General features: G+C 42.1%; 1 protein-coding gene across 1 annotated transcript in view; it reads left to right on the forward strand.

The window, feature by feature from the left end:
• Window positions 1-22463, forward strand: part of LOC120057589 (neurexin-2-like) — a 250667-nt gene that overhangs the window by 105942 nt on the left and 122262 nt on the right. Inside the window, exons 15-16 of the mRNA XM_039006163.1 lie at window positions 3449-3622; window positions 3736-3855. Of these exons, the coding sequence (XP_038862091.1) occupies window positions 3449-3622; window positions 3736-3855 (294 nt within the window). The remainder of the gene's footprint in view (window positions 1-3448; window positions 3623-3735; window positions 3856-22463) is intronic.

Below are 22463 nucleotides of genomic sequence, written 5' to 3' on the forward strand. Positions count from 1 at the left end.
TGTTTCCAACACAGCATAACTTCTCTGCTACCTGTATGTTCAACAAAGGGCATTTAAAAACATAGCCATGAAACAGTTTTATTGTGAGTGCCCGAGGCTCTACGGGTATTCATCTCCTTGAAAAAAAACAAAGGGCCAGTCAATGTATCGAAGGAGCAGCTTTCCGAGTAATGGCTCAAGCAATTATACGTGTTATATTTGGCACACCTGTTGGGATCCGAAGTGTGGAAGGAGTACTGCAGTCAGGAAACACTGTTGGTTGCTGCACTTAGTTACTCAGGAGTATTCTCTGTAGAAATAAACTCGTGGTATGAACACAAAAGTATGTTTGGTTTGAAAGGGAAGACATGGTCAGTGGAACAGTCTGTGCCTCAGAGGGGATTTTGTTTTACTTTCCTGCTTGACTTGAAGTAGTGTTAGGTTGCTGGCACACAAACAAATTGATGCCGTCTACTCGTGCTCTTGAGAATTTCATTCCAAAAAGTTTGATAAATTGACATTTGTTGTTACCATGCACAGTACTGCTGAGCGATTAACAGAAATTTCCGATGATTTGGGTTTTTTAAACAACAAATTGACCGACAGCGGTTCAATTATTTGAATTCCATTATATTCGTTTTTTTTCCTGTGAGCTCGATGTGCAGTTTCTGTAGAGATAAATCAGATCAAGCCTGAACTGTGTGGTGTAGTAGGGAGTTGTAATTTCCAACAGGCCAATATTCTACACAGTTTGGCTCAGAAAACATTGTAATAAACTACAATGACGAGCATCCATTGTGCTCCCGCTTAGTCTTGTACGGTCTGTGTACAACCTCTCCCGATGTCTTCACTGACATTTTCAACCTCTCCCTGTCTGAGTCTGTAATACCAACGTGTTTCAAGCAGACCACCATAGTCCTTGTGCCCAAGAACACTAAGGTAACCTGCCTAAATGACTACCGACCCGTAGCACTCACGTCTGTAGCCATGAAATGCTTTGAAAGGCTGGTCATGGCTCTCATCAACACCATTTTCCCAGAAACCCTAGACCCACTCCAATTTGCATACTGCACCAACAGATCCACAGATGATGCAATCTCTATTGCACTCCACACAGGTGGTAAGGGTAGGTAACAACACATCTGCCACGCTGATCCTCAACACGGGGGCCCCTCAGGGGTGCGTACGACCCAGTACATCACCGGGGCCAAGTTTCCTGCCATCCAGGACCTCTATACCAGGTGTTGTCAGAGGAAGGCCCTAACATTTGTGAAAGACTCCAGCCACCCTAGTCATAGACTGTTCTCTCTGCTACCGCACAGCAAGTGCCAAGTCTATATCCAATAGGCTCCTACATAGCTTCTACCCCCATAAGACTCCTGAACAGCTAATCAAATGGCTACCCAGACTATTTGCATTGCCAGCAGTTGCTTCAGGAGTTTGAAATGACATGATCTAAGTGATTGATAGTTGGTATTTAGCAGTCGTAAAAGCATGCCTTATTTACTTTGAAGAACTACTAAAATAGTGATTTTGTCAGACAGCATAGGCAGAAGTTCTGTAAAGATGAGAAGATGACTTGGAATGAAATAATAAAATCATCAAACTAAACAAATATTGTATTAAAGCAAAGTAATGCGAATAAATGATGGTTAGTAAGTGATAAGCAGTAATGGGCAGTCACTACCATCATGGGACTGTATTAATTGTTTGATTCTGTGTTACAGAATTCAACCCACATAATGCATAGTGCATTTAATGTCATAAAAAATATATACACTGCTCAAAAAAATAAAGGGAACACTTAAACAACACAATGTAACTCCAAGTCAATCACACTTCTGTGAAATCAAACTGTCCACTTAGGAAGCAACACTGATTGACAATAAATTTCACATGCTGTTGTGCAAATGGAATAGACAAAAGGTGGAAATTATAGGCAATTAGCAAGACACCCCCAATAAAGGAGTGGTTCTGCAGGTGGTGACCACAGACCACGTCTCAGTTCCTATGCTTCCTGGCTGATGTTTTGGTCACTTTTGAATGCTGGAGGTGCTTTCACTCTAGTGGTAGCATGAGACGGAGTCTACAACCCACACAAGTGGCTCAGGTAGTGCAGCTCATCCAGGATGGCACATCAATGCGAGCTGTGGCAAGAAGGTTTGCTGTGTCTGTCAGCGTAGTGTCCAGAGCATGGAGGCGCTACCAGGAGACAGGCCAGTACATCAGGAGACGTGGAGGAGGCCGTAGGAGGGCAACAACCCAGCAGCAGGACCGCTACCTCCGCCTTTGTGCAAGGAGGAGCACTGCCAGAGCCCTGCAAAATGACCTCCAACGGCCCCCGAAGCACACGCATCGCCAATCACCAGTCAATTGATAAGCTGATTCAGCTAACGTGGCCTGGCTACTCAATGTGCCTGCTACCTACTACAGCTTGTGCTTTATTTACAATAGTTTGACAGCTTGCAGCTGATGAAGTTGTAGACAGGTTCTCAGAAATCAGTCCTGGGTGCAGCCAGTGGCAATTGGGGTTAAGTGTCGTGCTCAAGGGCACAGCAACAGTTTTTTCATCTTGTTGCTCTGGGATTCAAACCAGTGACCTTACGGTTACTAGCCCAACGCTCTAACCTCGAGGCTACCTGTCACCCATAAATAATACACCCACATCGAACCACACACCCAAGACCCAAATCTCAGGTTTCTTAATGAGCAGCAGAAGGGAAAAAATGCAGAATCATTGTGTTCAGTCCCCCTTTAACAGGGTACCGTTTAAAGCTAGTATCCTTAATTGCTACATACATTTTTTTTTACTTCGAAATTAATGATATTGACTCTTTATTTTGAAGTCCCAGCAGGTTTTAAATGATTGTGAGCCAGTTTGGTAATATCCTTGAGTTAACATCCATGTAACATTTCAAATCTTTCTACAGAGAAATACACAGATTGTCCCAGCTCCCTCTGCTGATAAACAGCACAGAGGAATTCTCAGACATCTACCTAAGATGTTCCCCCAGCACTACATTTCAACAGCCGAACGATGACTGATTACTGTGGCTGGGAGGGTTCCTATGCAAGTAAACAGTCTCCTGAAAGGGGCATAAATCTGATGAAGACAAGACAGATCATCATTGGTTTCAATGATTTAGAGTCCACCTGCATCTGACGCATCGTGTCACCAAATGGCTTCTCGGAGGTTGTAAATCGTGAAGAGATCTGTCTGATTTGAATGTTAACTAGCAAGTTATTGGAGGCCTATGATTGCAGAACATTTATCAAATGCCAAACTTAGGGTATCAAATCTGTTCATAGCTGCTTTAGCATTGAGTGGCGCTAGTTGATAACCTCCCACTCAACGCTATTGTATCTTAGCAATGACTACCTGGAGGTGTTTCTGCTTTGACTTCTGAGAATAATCATTATCTTCCAGGAGAACATGCTCTGATTGATTGATGCTGTGTGTGTCTTCCAGGGGAGCTGTATGTTGGTGGTGTGGGGAAGAGCATGTACAGCAGCCTGCCCAAGCTGGTTGCGTCCCGGGACGGGTACCAGGGCTGCCTGGCCTCTGTGGACCTGAATGGGAGACTCCCTGACATGATGGCAGATGCCCTCCACAGGGTGGGCCAGGTGGAGCGCGGCTGTGGAGGTACGTCAGACAGGGGCACAGCCATGGGGTCATGGGGCACTCTGAGGAACAGGTCAACTGTGGATCCACCTTATGGTTCACTGCATGAGCATACTTTCCCCCCCCCACCCCAGGCCTGAGCACAACCTGTACAGAGGACTCCTGCCATAACCAGGGGGTGTGTCTCCAGCAGTGGGAGGGCTTCTCCTGTGACTGCACCATGACCACTTACAGAGGAGCATTCTGCAGTGACCGTGAGTACTATTTCTTTCATCTCACCAGTGCAGTTCCCAACTCTTCTTAATTAGGCGTTTCCTTTGTCCTTGCCTTGTGACTTCACCCCGACATCGCTGGAAAACGTCACAGAGTACAAGGGAAGGAGAGGAGGTGACGTCCCAAAGGAAAATGTTGAAGAGAACAGCAGTTGAATTCGGTTTTTTTTTTACGCGACTGACACGAAGCAAGAATGAAGTTGCATTTCTAAGGATTTATTAATACCACATCTATTACGACCTCGGTAATGGCAATACTTGAAGGCACATTGGGAATGAAAAATATTCAGCAAAGTTTATGTGCATTATATTCAACTGTCGTGTCAAATGATTATTGGCACAATGCATTATGTGGCTCCAACTGCAAAAGCACCTCATCAAATGATGTGCGTGCATCCGCTGCAAAACGGAATACGTATAATGCATCCTAATCTCGGCAACCCAGAACCAAATCTTGCGTGTCTAGTCTTCACAAGAGACTGTGCATCTTTACTTTGTTTACCAGCAGATTGTATCCGTCCTTCACGGCTGCCAGTCCGAATATCCTGGCATATCAAAGGCAGTGAAGAAGGAAGCAAGGAAAAACAATTCCAGATCCAATCCGTCTCTGGTGGTCATTATGCCTGGGTCAGACTAACAGACACCCGTTGACCTTCCTGTGAGGAGGCTTCTCTAATGCACTTTGTCAGAGCCTCTAAACTGAGGAGTTAATGCCTCTGCATTACATTCAGTCCATCGTTCATTATTAGTCATTGTTATTGACTTGTAGGATCTACATATGCACATACTGAAAGACTGATTATTAGTACCTCCCTTCTAATGGATTAAAGTTTTCCCCGAACATGTCTGATTCTACAGTAGTATATGCAAATACAAACATACCCATGCTTTGGGGGGAGTGGGCGGGGGGGTGCTTTTTTGTTTTCCTATTTTACTGGGAAATAATGTGTTATCAACCCACTATCATAAATGATTGTGAAATAGACACACATTTTTTTAGCGTCTACCACACGATTTTGTATAAAGAGCATTTCACTCATAGTTAAAGGCAGTAGGTTACTTAAGACAGAAACGATAGGACGGAGGTTGGTCGGGGAGGATGGTTAGGCATATAACGCGAAGGTCTAGCAGCCCAACTGTTGTGTGTTTGAATCATATGATGGAGAACATTTTGCATTTTAGCTAATTAGCAACTTTGCAACTACACTGAACAAAAATATAAAAGTAAAGTGTTGGTCTCATGTTTTAAGAGCTGAAATAAAAGATCACCCAAAAATGTCATACGCACAAGAACTGTATTTCTCTCAAATGTTGTGCACACATTTGTTTACATCCCTGTTAGTGATAATTTCTCATTTGCCAAGATAATCTTATCCACCTGACAGTTGTGGCATATCAAGAAGCTGAATAAACAGCATGATCATTACACAGGTGCACCTTGTGCTGCGGACAATAAAAGGCCACTCTAAAATGGGCAGTTTTGTCACAACACAATGCCACAGATGTCTCAAGTTTTGAGGGAGCGTGCAATTGGCATGCTGGCTGCAGGAATGTCAACCAGTGCTGTTGCCACTGGGCACATGCATTATGAAGAAAATGGTTTAGTGGACACAAACAAGTTTCAAGTTTTATTATCACATGCACAAGTACAGTGAAATACTTCACTTGCAAGCACTACCCAACAGCGCAGTATTCAATATCAGAATAGTATAACTAACTAATACTTTTTTTTTTACATAAGAAATGAGAGGAAGCTATTTGTATTTATTAGGTATCCCCATTAGCTACTGTCTTGGCTACTCTTCCTGGGTCCAAAAACATTAAGGTACTTACATTACACATAAAACAGATGATGAAACAGCACATCAAATAACATTATTATACCACTACATATCTACAATACAAAATGCATAATACCGCCATACAATATACTGTATTTCAATGTACAGTACGTGTGTGTAGAGTGCATGTGCTAGCGCCTGTGTGTGTGTGTGTGTGTGTGTGTGTGTGTGTGTGTGTGTGTGTGTGTGTGTGTCTTCACAGTCCCTGTAGTTCCATAATATGTTTTTTATCTATTTTTTAAAATCTGATTCTACTGCTTGCATCAGTTACCTGGTGCGCCTCCCATAGTCTGTTCTGGACAGGGGGATTGTGGAGAGACCTCTGGAGGCATGTCGTGTGGGGTGTGCATGGGTGTCTGAGCTGTGTGCTAGTAGTTTAAACAGACAGCTTGGTGCATTCAGCTTGTCAACACTTCTTACAAAACAGGTAGTGATGAAGTCAATCTCTCCTACTATTTGAGCAATGAGAGGTTGACATGCATATCATTAATGTTAGCTCCCCGTGTACATTTAAGGGCCAGCCGTGCTGCCCTGTTCTGAGCTGTTAGGTTTTAATTCTCAGAGTAAAGAACGGACACTATGAAAGCTTAACCAAGTTTAATTCTTCCCAGGGGATCAATACAGCTGCATTACACAAAACATGTTTCAACCAACACAAGTATGTATACTCCAATTTAGATGCACTCCTCCTTCTCTCCAACCCTTACATATTTTATGCTTCGACAGGAAGACGAAGTGGTGGGGTAATAAACCGTTCCTTCTCCCTTAAGGTGACCTGACCTGTCCTCAACCCCCTTGAAACCTATTCCAAAGGTCTCCCCCCATATCAATGCCTGCCACATGTGATCGCTTCCCTGCCCAGCACACGGCTGTCATGGTGCCTGGTACCAGACTGTGTCTCTTCTCCTCCCAGAGGATCCCTCCCATAGGATCCCTGATGGCTAACATTAACATATCCTGGCAGAATGTAAACGTTATACATTACCCTCTCTCCCTCAGTGACATGAATAAGTATATTTCATATTTTCAGAACCCAACAGAGCCAATTGCAATTTTCCTAAGTCCCTCTTTGTGCCACCTGACCACACGACTGAACAGTAGTTCAGGTTCAACGGAACTAGGGCCTGTAGGACTTGCCTTGTTTATAATGTTGTTAAGAAGGCAGAACAGCGCTTTATTATGGACAGACTTCTCCCCATCTTAGCTACTATTGTGTCAATATGTTTTGACCATGACAGTTTACAATCCAGGGTTACTCTGAGCAGCTTAGTCACCTCAACATACTCAATTTCCACATTATTCATTACAATATTTAGTTTAGGTTTAGGGTTTAGTGAATGATTTGTCCCAAATACAATGCTTTTAGTTTTTTAAATATTTAGGACTAACTTATTCCTTACCACCCTTTCTGAAACTAACTGCAGCACTTTGTTAAATGTTTCAGTCATTTCAGTCACTGTAGTAGCTGACGTGTAGTGTTGAGTCATCCGCATACATACACACACTGGCTTTACTCAAAGCCAGTGGCTTGTCATTAGTAAAAAATTAAAAAGATAATGGGGCCTAGACAGCTGCCCTGGGGAATTCCTGATTCTACCTGGATTATGATGGAAAGGCTTCCATTAAAGAACACCCCCTATGTTCTGTTAGACAGGTAACTCTTTATCCACAAAATAGCAGGGGGTGTAAAGCCATAACACATGTTTTTTCCAGCAGCAGACTATGATCGATAATGTCAAAAGCCGCACTGAAGTCTAACAAAACAGCCCCACAATCTTTTTATCATCAATTTCTCTCAGCCAATTATAAGTCATTTGTGTAAGTTCTGTGCTTGTTGAATACCCTTCCCTATAAGCATGTTGAAGCATGTCAGGAGACTGAAAAGATTTGGCATGGGTCCTCAGATCCTCAAAAAGTTTTACAGCTGCACCATCGAGAGCATACTGACGGGTTGCATCACTGCCTGGTATGGCAACTGCTCGGCCTCCAACCGCAAGGCACTGCAGAGGGTAGTACGTACAGTCCAGTACATCACCGGGGCCAAGCTTCCTGCCATCCAGGACCTCTATACCAGGTGGTGTCAGAGGAAGTCCCTAAAAATTGTCAAAAACTCCAGCCACCCTAGTTATAGACTGTTCTCTCTGCTACCACGCGGCAAGCGGTACCGGAGCGCCAAGTATAGGTCCAAGAAGCTTCTAAACAGCTTCTACCCCCAAGTCATAAGACTCCTGAACAGCTAATCCAATGGCTACCCAGACTATTTGCATCGCCCTCACCCCCACGCTGCTGCTACTCTGTTATTATCTATGGATAGCCACTTTAATAACTCTACCTACATGTACATAATTACCTCAATTACCTCGACACCGGTCGAGGTAATTGAGGTAATTATGTAATTAATAACATTGACACATTGACTCTGTACCGGTACCCCCCTGTATATAGCCCCGCTACTGTTATGTTATTTACTGCTGCTCTTTAATTATTTGTTATTCTTATCTCTTATTTTAGGGGGGATTTTCTTTAGACTGCATTGTTGGTTAAGGGCTTGTAAGTAAGCATTTCACTGTAAGGTCTACACCTGTTGTATCACATTGTATTGATATCACATACTTTTCAAGCATTTCACACATATTATCCAGATACTGACTGTTAGCAGTTGGTGGTCTATAGCAGCTTCCCACAAGAATGGGCTTTAGGTGAGGCAGATGAACCTGTAGCCATATTACTTCAACAGTATTTAACATGAGATCCTCTCTAAGCTTTACAGAAATGTGGTTCTTAATATAGACCACAAATCTGCCACCATCTACATTTATGTATTTTCTGTAGATGTTATAACCATGTATTGCTACCTCTGTATCATCTAGGGTATTATCAAAGTGAGTTTCAGAGATTGTCAGAATATGAATGTCATCTGTTACTAGCAAGTTATTGACTTCATGAACCTTGTTTCTTAAGCTACATATGTTAACGTAGGCTATTTTTAGCACTTTTCTGGGATGCTTGATTATTGTCATTGATTTCCTGGGAAGCTTAGCAGAAGTAGACATATTCATGTCTATGTTAGTGCAGGGTGAGCTGCTAACAGTATAACTCTGGTTCATAGGCACATGATTACTGCATACAATGGCTGTAGGATCAACATAGGCATTTAGGGACTTTTCCAACAGTCTTGAAGGAGTTCCCACATATGCTGAGCACTTGTTGGTTGCTTTTCCTTCACTCTGCGGTCCAACTCCCAAACCATCTCAATTTGGTTGAGGTTGTATGATCGTGGAGGCCAGATCATCTGATGCAACACTCCATCACTCTCCTTCTTGGTCAAATAGCTCTTACACAGCCTGGAGGTGTGTTGGGTCATAGTCCTGTTGAAAAACAAATGATAGTCCCACTAAGCGCAAACCAGTTGGGATGGCATATCGCTGCAGAATGCTGTGGTAGCCATGCTGGTTAAGTGTGCCTTGAATTCTAAATAAATCACTGACAGTGTCAACAGCAAAGCAACCCCACACCATCACACTTCTTCCTCCATGCTTCACGGTGGGAACTACACATGCGGAGATCATCTGTTCACCTACTCTGCGTCTCACAAAAACACGCCGGTTGGAATCAAAAATCGCACATTTGGACTCATCAGACAAAAGGACAGATTTCTAATGTTCTAATGTCCATTGCTTGTGTTTCTTGGCCCAAGCAAGTCTCTTCTTCTTATTGGTGTCCTTAAGCAGTGGTTTCTTTGCAGCAATTTGACCATGAAGGCCTGATTCCAGCAGTCTCCACTGAACAGTTGATGTTGAGATGTGTCTGTGAAGCATTTATTTGGGCTGCAATTTCTGAGACTGGTAACTCTAATGAACTTATCCTCTGCAGCAGAGGTAACTCTGGGTCTTCCTTTCCTGTGCCGGTCCTCATGAGAGCCGGCACAGGACTGCACTTGAAGAAACTTTCAAAGGTCTTGACATTTTCCAGATTGACTGACCTTCATGTCTTAAGGTAATGATGGACTGTCGTTTCTCTTTGCTTATTTGAGCTGTTCCTGCCATAATATGAAAATGGTCTTTTACCAAATAGGGCTATCTTCTGTATACCACTTCTGTATATGTCACAACACAACTGATTTGTCTCAAACGTATTAAGAATCAAATAAATTAACTTTAAACAAGGCAGACCTGTTAATTGAAATGCATTCCAGGTGACTACCTCATGAAGCTGGTTGAGAGAATGCCAATAGTCTGCAAAGCTGTCATCAAGGCAAAGGTTGGCTACTTTGAAGAATCTAAAATCTAAAATATATTTTGATTTGTTTAACACTTTTTTGGTTACTACATGATTCCATATGGGTTATTTCATAGCTTTGATGTCTTCACTATTATTCTAAAATGTAAAAATAAAGAAAAACCCTGGAATGAGTAGGTGTGTCCAAACTTTTGACTGGTACTTTTCATATGACATGGCTGAAAAGTGACTGGTAGCAGGAATATATAAATACTTATGGTAATATACTAATGGTAATATACACTGAGTGTACAAAACATTAGGAACACCTTCCTTATATTGAGTTACACCCCCTTTTGCCCTCAGAATAGCCTCAATTCGTCGGGGCATGGACTTTACATGGTGTCGAAAACGTTCCACAGGGATGCTGGCCCATGTTAACGCCAATGCTTCCCACAGTTGTGTCAAGTTGGCTGGATGTTCTTTGGATGGTGGACCATTATTGATATACACGGTGGTCTGCACATGTCCTGAGGACACGACCTGGAATGTGTTGACCCTTTTAAAAACCTTACTCACGTCAGCCTCGGAGAGAGAGATCACCCAGTCCTCCAGATCAGCGGGGACCCTCATGCAGGGCTCTGTGTTGTATTTGTCAAAGCGTGCATGAAAGGCATTGAGTTTGTCTGGTAGAGAGGCATTGTTGAGCACATCACGTCTAAGGATTCCTTTTTAGTTGGTAATGTACTGTAGGCCCTGCCACATGCATTGAATGTTGGAGCCGGTATAATAGGATTCGACCTTGTTCCGATATTGCCCTTTTGGGGAGGGCATGTATGCTGGCTTATGGGTTGAGTAACAGTCGACTCAGTCTCTATTGCCCCTATTGGTGAAGGAGATGTGTTGATAGAAGTTGGGCATCACATGTCTTAGAGATGCAGAATTAAAATCACCGGAAACAATAAAAGCAGCCTCCGAGTGCATGGCTTCCTGCTTGTTTGTAGTCTAAGTGCCAGCTTGTTATTGTTGTTCTGAGGTGGAATATATACAGCAGTCCTGATAACAGATGAAAACTCTCTTGGGAGGTGGAAGGGTCGTTGTTTGATCATCAGGTATTCCAAGACGGATGGACAATGGGTCTAGTCTGCACGCGATTTGTTGTTGATGAGAGACATACCCCTCCCTCTCTGGATTTCCCTGAATCTGATGTCCTGTCCGCTCGGTGAATGGACAATCCATCGATTTGGATAGCCATGTCTTGTCCGAAAGCCATGTTTCAGGAAACCAGAGAATATTGCAGTTACGAGAGTCCCGTTGATAGCAAATCCGCGATCTCAGGTAATCCAACTTATTAGCAATTGATTGGCCAGTAGAATGGCGGGAAGTGGTGGCCGATTTTCGGAATTGAATACGGAATTGAGGTTAGTAACTGCCGATTTGATGTTCAATTTTTTTTGTCAATCATAAAAAATGATAGCGGATTAATTTCGTGCAAAAAAAAGATGAACGCAAAAAGGATCACAAATTAGCAAAGTTTGATCGGAGCACACAAGACGGCAGCCATACAGTACTGCGCAATCTTGAACTATGTAGTGGACACATGCATTCCGAAGAAAACCGTGTGGTCGACACTAAACATTGCCAGGAAATGATATGTTGTTTTTGCTCTCCCTTCATTTTGCTTCCATAAAAAAGCTCTGGGGAACAGACTAATGTGCTAAATGAAAATAGTGGGTCCTGTATTTCATAAATACTACAAAGAGGTTTCAGGTGTGTGTGTGTGTGTGTTTGCTAATGCAATATAAATACATTTTTAATAAGTTGGAAATAATTGCTCTGTATTTTCTATGTTACTTAGAGATGACTCACAGTAGGATGTTTATAGTAACCTATTTGACTTCGCAGTTGATTTCTTCCTCTGTACTAAATAACTGTGTTGTTTTTAATGCTAATTCAAGGGCTCTTATTGGTCATAATAGCAGAGGATTAACATAAGCTTTCTGTCAAGTGGCCTCGAAGAGTTCATCCTCATTTGCTGCAGTGACGTGCAGAAATATTAACCAAGTAATGGTGCTTTTTGTGTATGCCTCAGAGTTATTAGGCCTATGACTTCAATATATATATGATGCAGTGCTTTATAAAGTGAGGGGGGCAATAACTCGATACTCCAGCTCCCTTGGGGGAGTAATTTAGATGATCCTTTTCAGATAGCAACGCACACTGTTGCAGCCTCGTTATGACAAGGACAGTGAGGATTCAGCTGCTGCTATAGCCTTACTGATACCCTCAGAGCTACTGTACGTTCTCATACACGACAACGTATGAAACGTCCCAATATATGAACATCTTAGATTTCAGACTCTGATAATGGTTTGTCTTGAAACGGCTTCAATCAGTCACTGACAGAAGGTTTGGACATGCAGTACTGTTTGTGTTGATTAGAAGTGTTTTGCTCTGGGAATGACTTGACACGTTGACATTGTAATTTAAACGCACTAAAACAACTACTATTAAAACTTTCACTGACAACTTGGTGACAAAACAAGCTCTGTATTTACTTTACATTTGGGCTCACAATTAATAGGAAGAAAAAGAATTATACGGAAACAGAGATTCGGAGAGAATGTAATTACTTTCTCCTTTTGTTGTTATTTTTTAAGCCAACCAAGCTATACAGAGTCCGTTTAGATATGTTATACTCAAAACGGAACCAAATACTCCGGTTCTTACTTTGTTCTTTTACCCTCAAACAATAACCATCAATATGCTTTTTATGTTTGTTGTCAGAATAATGATATAGTGTTAGGTCTAGACTAATCATCATAGACATCCAGATGTTGAGCTGGGTTCGAGTGCCACCAGGTTGGTGTTCTGTGCTTTAATTCTCACACTAGAGTTCTTTCTGCAAGGCAAACATATGGAGGGTGTAATGACAGGTTAACCTCTATAATGAGACAAGATTGTTTTGGAATATTCATGATCTGTCTTCACACTGCCTGGATGGGAGGAAGAATGAACAACAGCATAGGGATTCCTAGACCGCAAACTGTTGTTGGTATATAGGCCTATTGTACTTTGTTTTACCTGTATTTAGCAATAGCTTAAACAAAAGACTAAACAGAGTAACACCAATATACTGCATTAAGTATATAATTTAATTAATATACAGGATTTTATATAATATATGTTTAACTAAAGGGACACCAAGGTAAGATCTCTATCAATAATCAAGTAACCTTTTACTGCAGTGGGCTAAAATCAGTCAAACAAATGTACTTTGAAACAAAAGTATGCACCTCACACACATGGTTATGGGCTCAGATATAGAGTTGAAATGTTTTCAATTTTGAGTTTGCATCTCAATATTACACTCATATTACACTCAATATTACACTTATTACAGTACATTCGGAAAGTATTCAGACCCCTTAACTTTTTCCACATTTTGTTACGTTACTGCCATGTTTTAAAATGGATGAAACTGTTTTTTCCCTCATCAATCTACACACAATACTCCATAATTACAAAGCAAAAACTGATTTTTAGACATTTTGCAAATGTATTAATATTAAAAATGGTAAAAAACTGACCCTTTATTCAGTACTTTGTTGAAGCACCATTGGCAGCGATTACAGCCTCGAGTCTTCTTGGGTATGACGCTACAAGCTTGGCACATCTGCATTTGGGGAGATTCACCCATTCTTCTCTGCAGATCCTCTCAAGCTCTGTCAGTTTGGATGGGGAGCGTCGCTGCACAGCTATTTTCAGGTCTCTCCAGAGTTGTTAGATCGGGTTCAAGTCTGGGCTCTGGCTGGGCCACTCAAGGACATTCAGAGACTTGTCCTGAAGCCACTCCTGCATCGTCTTGTCTGTGTGCTTAGGGTCGTTGTCCTGTTGGAAAGTGAACTTCGCCCCAGTCTGACGTCCTGAGCGCTCTGGAGAAGGTTTTCATCAAGGGTCTCCCTGTACTTTGCTCCGTTCATCTTTCCCTCGATCCTGACTAGTCTCCCAGTTCCTGCCGCTGAAAAACATTCCCACAGCTTGATACTGCCACCACCATGCTTCACCGTAGGGATGGTGCCAGGTTTCCTCCAGACGTGACGCTTGGCATTCAGGCCAAAGAGTTGAATCTTGGTTTCATCAGACCAGCGAATCTCGTTTCTCATGGTCTGCTAGTCCTTTAGGTGCTGCTCGGCAAACTCCAAGCGGGCTGTCATGTGCCTTTTACTGAGGAGTGGCATGCATCTAGCCACTCTACCATAAAGGCCTGGTTGGTGGAGTGCTGCAGAGATGGTTTTCCTTCTGTAAGGTTATCCCATCTTCACCGAGGAACTCTGGAGCTCTGTCAGAGTGACCATCGGGTTCTTGGTCACCTCCCAGACCAAGGCCCTTCTCCAACGATTTCTCAGTTTGTCTTGGCGGCTCTAGAGTCTTGGTGGTCCCAAACTTATTCCATTTGAACGATGGAGGCCACTGTGTTCTTGGGGACCTTCGATGCTACAGACATTTTTTGGTACCCTTCCCCAGATCTGTGACTTGACCCAATCTTGTCTCGGAGCTCTAAGGATGACCATTGGAAACAGGATGCACCTGAGTTCAATTTCAAGTCTCAAAGGAAAGGCTCTGAATAATTATGTAAATAAGGTGTTTCTGTGTTGTTTTTTAAATTGCAAGAATTTCTAAAACCTGTTTTTAGCTTTGTCATTACAGACGGATTAGGATTTGTTTTATATATATATATATATATATACAGTACCAGTCGAAAATTTGGACACACCTACTCATTCAAGGGTTTTTCTTTATTTGTACTACATTCTACACTGTATACCACCCCTACCTTGTCACAACACAACTGATTGGTTCAAACTCAAATAAATTCCCCAAATTAACTTTTAACAAGGCACACCTGTTAATTGACATGCATTCCAGGTGACTACCTCATGAAGCTGGTTGAGAGAATGCCAAGGGTGTGCAAAACTGTCATCAAGGCAAAGGGTTGCTACTTTGAAGAATCTAAAATCTTTTTGTTTAACACTTTTTTGGTTACTACATGATTCCATATGTGTTATTTCATAGTTTTGATGTCTTCACTATTATTCTACAATGTAGAAAATAGTAAAAAAGAAACAAAAACCCCTGAATGAGTAGGCGTGTCCAAAGCTTTGACTGGTATTGTACATTTCTTAATACGGCTGTAACGTAACAAAATGTGGAACGAATCGAAGAGATCTGCACACTTCCTGAATGCATACATCACAGAAGAATATAAAACCAAACTGTTTGACATAGATTTTTTTATGAATGTTTATTAATTATGAAATGATGAAAAAATATGACATTCCACCCATGAGGCCACCAGGTCATTTGACTTCCGGGAAGGGTTTTTAAAATAGCGAATCATCTCGTGTTTTTTTCTCAGAGACACTTTTCTCTCTCCGCTTCTTCTCATACCAGCCTTCCTAACTTCTCTCACTACCATTAGAAAGCAGAACACATTTCAGCTCTTCCAGTGTGCTGCCCTCAAGGACTCCGTTTGATAATCCCTCTTCAGTCATCTCCATGGCATCTGCTCAGATTTCTCAGGGTTCATGCTGCTAAGGGTTCTTTGCATTGCACCCCAGTCTCAACCCTTGAGCTGCAGCGAGCTATAACACAAACGAGATGCTACACTTCCATGTCCCCTGTAATACATCACAGACCTGGACTGACCCACTTTACCTCTCTCTTTCTAAGTTGATCACCTCTCTAGTTCTTTCTGATCGCTTTGTGCTCATCTACTCACATCAATAACTATTTCCACTCCTTGTTCATGTCCTTCAGATTACCACCCAGCCTGCCCTGTTCACTGCTGCTAGGGCTGTCTATCTCTCAGGTCTGTCCCTGTCCAGCCATCTTCAATGCCTCTGGGGCTGTCTGTCTCTCTCAGGTCTGTTCAGTGGTAGGGCTGTCTGTCTCTCGCAGGTTTGTTTGTGTACAGTGGCTTGCGAAAGTGTTCACCCCCTTGACATTTTTTCTATTTTGTTGCCTTACAACCTGGAATTAAAATAGATTTTTGGGGGCGTTTGTATCATTTGATTTACACAACATGCCTACCACTTTGAAGATGCAAAATATATTTTATTGTGAAACAAACAAAGAAATAAGACAAACAGAAAGCTTGAGCGTGAATAACTATTCACCCCCCTAAGTCAATACTTTCTAGAGCCAGCTTTTGTAGCAATTACAGCTGCAAGTCTCTAGGGGTATGTCTCTAAAAGCTTGGCACATCTAGCCACTTGGCACATCTAGCCATTCTTCAAGGCAAAACTGCTCCAGCTCCTTCAAGTTGGATGGGTTCTGCTGGTGTACAGCAATCTTTAAGTCATACCACAGATCTCAATTGGATTGAGGTCTGGGCTTTGACTAGGCCATTCCAAGACATTTAAATGTTTCCCCTTAAACCACTCAAGCGTTGCTTTAGCAGTATGCTTATGGTCATTATCCTGCTGGAAGGTGAACCTCCGTCCCAGTCTCAAATCTCTGGAAGACTGAAACAGGTTTCCCTCAAGAATTTCCCTGTATTTAGCACCATCCATCATTCCTTCAATTCTGACCAGTTTTCCAGTCCCTGCCGATGAAAAACATCCCCACAGCATGATGCTCCCACCACCATGCTTCACTGTGGGATGGTATTCTCGGGGTGATGAGAGGTGTTGGGTTTGCGCCAGACATAGCGTTTTCCTTGATGGCCAAAAAGCTCAATTTTAGTCTCATCTGACCAGAGTACCTTCTTCTATATGTTTGGGGAGTCTCCCACATGCCTTTTGGCGAACACCAAATGTGTTTGCTGATTTTTTTCTTAAGCAATGGCTTTTTTCTGGCCACTCTTCCGTAAAGCCCAACTCTGTGGAGTGTATGGCTTAAAGTGGTCCTATGGACAGATACTCCAATCTCCGCTGTGGAACTTTACAGCTCCTTCAAGGTTATTTTTGGTCTCTATGTTGCCTCTCTGATTAATGCCCTCCATACCTGGTCCATGAGTTTTGGTGAGCGGCCCTCTCTTGGCAGGTTTGTTGTGGTGCCAGAATCTTTCCATTTTTTAATAATGGATTTAATGGTGCTCTGTGGGATGTTTTGATATTTTTTTATAATCCAACCCTGATCTCTACTTCTCCACAACTGTGTCCCTGACCTGTTTGGAGAGCTCTTTGGTCTTCATGGTGCCACCCCTTGCTTAGTGGTGTTGCAGACTCTGGGGCCTTTCAGAACAGGTGTGTATATACTGAGATCATGTGACAGATCATGTGACACTTAGATTGCACACAGGTGGACTTTATTTGAGTAATTATGTGACTTCTGAAGGTAGTTGGTTGCACCAGATCTTATTTAGGTGCTTCATAGCAACGGGGGTGAATACATATGCACGCACCACTTTTCCCGTTTAATTTTTTTTGAAACAAGTTATTTTTTTCATTTCACATCACCAATTTGGATTATTTTGTGTATGTCCATTTACATGAAATCCAAATAAAAATGCATTTAAATTACAGGGTGTAATGCAACAAAATAGGAAAAATACAAAGGGGATGAATACTTTTGCAAGGCACTGCATGAGTCAGACAGAACAGAAGCCCTAAGGAACTGACTGCTAGCTCAGCTCAGAAACGCTTCATTACACAGGTAACAAAGCATGAGCGTCTTGTAATTGCCTGGCATGGCTACCTGGGCCATAAACACAGACATTTTAATAGGACACTGTGTTCAGAGACACAAAGGTCACTATTTGTGTATATATGATGAAATACTGGCGGTAGGACACATTCCACCAGAATGTCTACAAAAGGGTAGCCTGAGAGCCGACAAACCATGAAAATGTATGTATGAACTGTATGTACTGTTTGACAAATGTGTTATTGAATAAGTGCGCAATTGTCTTTTCAGTGTTGATACTGGGTGTTTCTACTGAATTACCAGTAAAATGACATGAGTCTAGTGATGCATTAAATGTACTTTCCTCTTTCTAGTCAAATACATTCTTGTTGTGCTTGTATTTGGAACTAGCTGTGTTGTTGAGGCCCATGCAGTAAACCCTGTATGTGAGGCTTTCGTTAGTCTGTGTAACCCATTTAGTCTGTGTAACCCATTTAATTATCAGATCCACTGGACAGTGCTCCGCTGACCTTTTCCAACCTTTGGGTTACGTGTTCTAGACAGAGATAATTTGATGCAAGCTGATGATGCCTTGCAGCTCGTTAGAGTGCAAACAGGCAGTGGCAGTGTTCAGCTTTGTTTAGCAGATTGGAAAAGACCAGCGAGTGTGAATCCCTGCCAGCTTCTCTGATGGGAGACGGGGTGTTTGATGATCAGTCATGGGCTCCTATGTCTCACTCTGCACCCTGGCTGCCGGAGAGGGAGTTCAATATCACTTGAATGTCACGGAAACTAATTGGTGAGAGTTAGGACATTAAGTCTAATCTATACCGCTGCATACCGTACCATTGTCCCTGCATACCGTACCATTGTCCCTGCATACCGTACCATTGTCCCTGCATACCGTACCATTGTCCCTGAGATGAATACATACCTGTTCTGTGGCATGTTGTTTAACAGGGATCATCAGCCAGATTCAGCCGCTGACCGATTTTTGTCTCGAGAGGGTGGTCAGGTAGCCGGAACATAATTACAAATAATTAGCAGACTGCAAATTGACCACAAGATGCCCAAACCAATATAATATTTGACGAAAACATAATAATAATCATTTAAAACCCTGCTTACATTTTTATATGATCACGTAACAGCCAAAATAATGGAAAAACTTGAATGAGGGATACAATGAGTATATTGAAAGCAGGTGCTTCCACACAGGTGTGGTTCCTGAGTTAATTAAGCAATGAACATCCCATCATGCTTAGGGTCATGTATAAAAATGCTGGGCAGGCCATTATTTTGGCCACCATGGCTATGCCCCAATAGGATGACAATGCCGCCATCCACAGTGCACAAAGGGTCACTGAATGATTTGATGTGCATGAAAACAATGTAGGCTATATGCCATGGCCGTCTCCACCACCAGATCTTAACCCAATTGAACCCCTATAGGAGATTCTGGACCGGCACCTGAGATAGTGTTTTCCATCAACAAAACCAAATGATGGCATTTCCCTTTGAAGAATGGTGTCCCATCCCTCCAATAGAGTTCCAGACACTTCTATCTGAAGTGCAAGGTGCAATGAAGCTGTTCTGGCTTGTAATGGCCCAACACCCTATTAAAACTTTATGTTGGTGTTTTCTTTATTTTGGCAGGTACCTACAGTTGCAGTCAAGTTTACATACTCTTAGGTTGGAGTCATTAAAACTTGTTTTTCACTCACTCCACAAATTTCTTGTTAAACTATAGTTTTGGCAAGTTGGTTAGGACATCTACTTTGTGCATGACACAAGTAATTTTTCCAACAATTGTTTACAGACAGATTATTTCACTTATAATTCACTGTATCACAATTCTAGTGGGTCAGAAATGTACATACACTAAGTTGACTGTGCCTTTAAACAGCTTGGAAAATTACAGAAAATGATGTCATGGCTTTAGAAGCTTCTGATAGGCTAATTGACATCATTTGAGTCAATTGAAGGTGTACCTGTGGATGTATTTCAAGGCCTACCTTCAAACTCAGTGCCTCTTTGCTTGACATCATGGGAAAATCAAAAGAAATCAGCCAAGACCTCAGAAAAAAATGTGTACACCGCCACAAGTCTGGTTCATCCTTGAGAGCAATTTCCAAACGCCTGAAGGTACCACGTTCATCTGTACAAACAATAGTATGCAAGTATACACACCATGGGACCACGCAGCCGTCATAACGCTCGGGAAGGAGACGCCTTCTGTCTCCTAGAGATGAACGTACCTTGGTGTGAAAAGTGCAAATCAATCCCAGAACAACAGCAAAGGACCTTGTGAAGATGCTGGAAGAAACGGGTACAAAAGTATCTATATCCACAGTAAAACAAGTCCTATATCGACATAACCTGAAAGGCCACTCAGCAAGGAAGAAGCCACTGCTCCAAAACCGCCATAAAAAAGCCAGACTATGGTTTGCAACTGCACATGGAGACAAAGATATGTTCTCTGGTCTGATGAAACAAAAATAGAACTGTTTGGCCATCATGACCATCGTTATGTTTGGAGGAAAAAGGGGGAGGCTTGCAAGCCAAAGAACACCATCCCAACCTTGAAGCACGGGGGTGGCAGCATCATGTTGTGGGGGTGCTTTGCTGCAGGAGGGACTGGTGCACTTCACAAAATAGATGGCATCATGAGGCAGTAAAATTATGTGGATATATTGAATCAACATCTCAAGACATCAGTCAGGAAGTTAAAGCTTGGTCGCAAATGGGTCTTCCAAATGGTCAACGACCCCAAGCATACTTCCAAAGTTGTGGCAAAATGGCTTAAGGACAACAAAGTCAAGGTATTGGAGTGGCCATCACAAAGCCCTGACCTCAATCCTATAGAAAATGTGTGGGCAGAACTGAAAAAGCGTGTGCAAGCAAGGAGGCCTACAAACCTGATGCAGTTACACCAGCTCTGTCAGGAGGAATGGGCCAAAATTCACCCAACTTATTGTGGGAAGCTTGTGGAAGGCTACTCAACGTTTGACCCAAGTTAAACAATTTAAAGGCAATGCTGCCAAAAACTAGGTGAGTGTATGTAAACTTCTGACCCACTGGGAATGTGATGAAAGAAATAAAAGCTGAAATAAATCATTCTCTCTACTATTATTCTGACATTTCACATTCTTAAAATAAAGTGGTGATCCTAACAGACCTAAGACAGGGAATTTTTACTAGGATTAAATGTCAGGAATTGGGAAAAACTGAGTTTAAATGTATTTGGCTAAAGTCTATGTAAACTTCCGACTTCAACTGTATAACTCTATTATTTGTTTGAATATTTTGGGACAGATTTCCAAAGTGAAAATCACTTCGATCTGATTTTCTGGTGTTTTTACAGTCTTTTATGAAAAATGAAAAACTATAAAACCTAATTTTTAAAAACATTTGCTCAGAAAGGGGGCCAAATAAAATCACCGGCAGTTGGGGTACCCTGTTGAATCGCATGTTGTATACCCTCTTGGATATAGAGTACCGTTGAGCATTGTAATCTCTCTCTAACTGATTAGTGATGTACATAAGATACATTGACACGAAAACTGTCACTGGGCCTTTTCACAGTTTCTCACACAAGTTCTGTTTTATCACAACAAAGCTTTGCCTAGTTATCCTACCATCTCTGTATGAAAAAAAAACACACAAAAGAAATCAGTGGGTTCCACCGGCGTGAACTAGTGTGACTTTCAACAGTGCAGAGCTTGACATGGCATTTTAGTAGATTATGTCCCCCTGTTGCTCTCTTTTAATTTAAACCATTTTGGAGTTAGCAGGAGGCCTGTGGATACTTTGTTTGCAACTGTGATTGAAACTCCAAAGAGTTTCTTAGGAAAAACACTGGCTTAAAAAAAAGGCAATTTACTGAATCAGAATCTTTTGAACTTTTTAATTTTCTGCAGTTCCCCTTTCCTCTTATCTCGCCCGTCAGTGGGAGAGTGGAGGCACCATTACAGACAGCCCTGATGTTTGACTATGTCTTCCTCAAACATTACATTACAAGCCACTATCATTAAACAAAAAATATTCCTTCATAAAAACTTGTGTTGTTCTCAACTCCCTCTCAAACCCTCTCCAGTGGAAAATGTACTTCTCTTTATGATGGTACCTGCTGACCCTCACCTGTAATGGAACGTGTATTTAAGTCAGATTTTAAAAAAACTGCCGGAAATATGTCATATTAAATGTATAATAATAATATAAACAGTATTTGTATATACACAGAATACTATCTTTGTGTCGTATGCTTCCCTACAAATAGTCTCAAGTGAAATATCGAAACGGAGAGAAAATACTCCAGATATCAGTGAACGCAGTTGACTACTTATCTTAGTTCTCAAGAGTGTCAGAAGGTAGCTCATGAAAGAGGCTCCAGTCTCTCTGCTACAGTACAGTGAGTGAGCAATAAAGCTAAGAGGGCTCCTAAAGGGGCTGCCTGAGAGCCAGTATATCAGTCTGGAACGGCCTAGGGTTGATTGAGGCGGTCATGGGCAGGTGCAGATCACACAGTCACAAGGAGCTGGGCTGAGGGCTACGCCCTCTGCCACGCTGATATCTGGCTGAAAGAGTTAATGCACAGAAATCCCCAGGGAATATCGAACCAGGAAAGGAAGAGATGCTATTAAACGGAGCACACATACACAAATGAAAGGGCATCATTTGGAGGTGGAGGTCATGTACATCTAATGATCAGTATTGCATTGCTCATGGCTGAACACGTTGACGGTTAACATAAAGTTATTTGTCCTGCTCTACGCCAATACTCCCCCGTAGCCCAACACCTAATCTACAGTATGACAGCCATCTGGGTTCCCTTAAGAGGTTTTCTACATTCCTTGAAACATTTTTCTCTTTCATACACAGTGTGAAGAAGAGGCGGTTTAC

The sequence above is a fragment of the Salvelinus namaycush genome, chromosome 12 (assembly GCF_016432855.1).
Source record: "Salvelinus namaycush isolate Seneca chromosome 12, SaNama_1.0, whole genome shotgun sequence".
In the NCBI taxonomy this organism is placed as follows: Eukaryota; Metazoa; Chordata; class Actinopteri; order Salmoniformes; family Salmonidae; genus Salvelinus; species Salvelinus namaycush.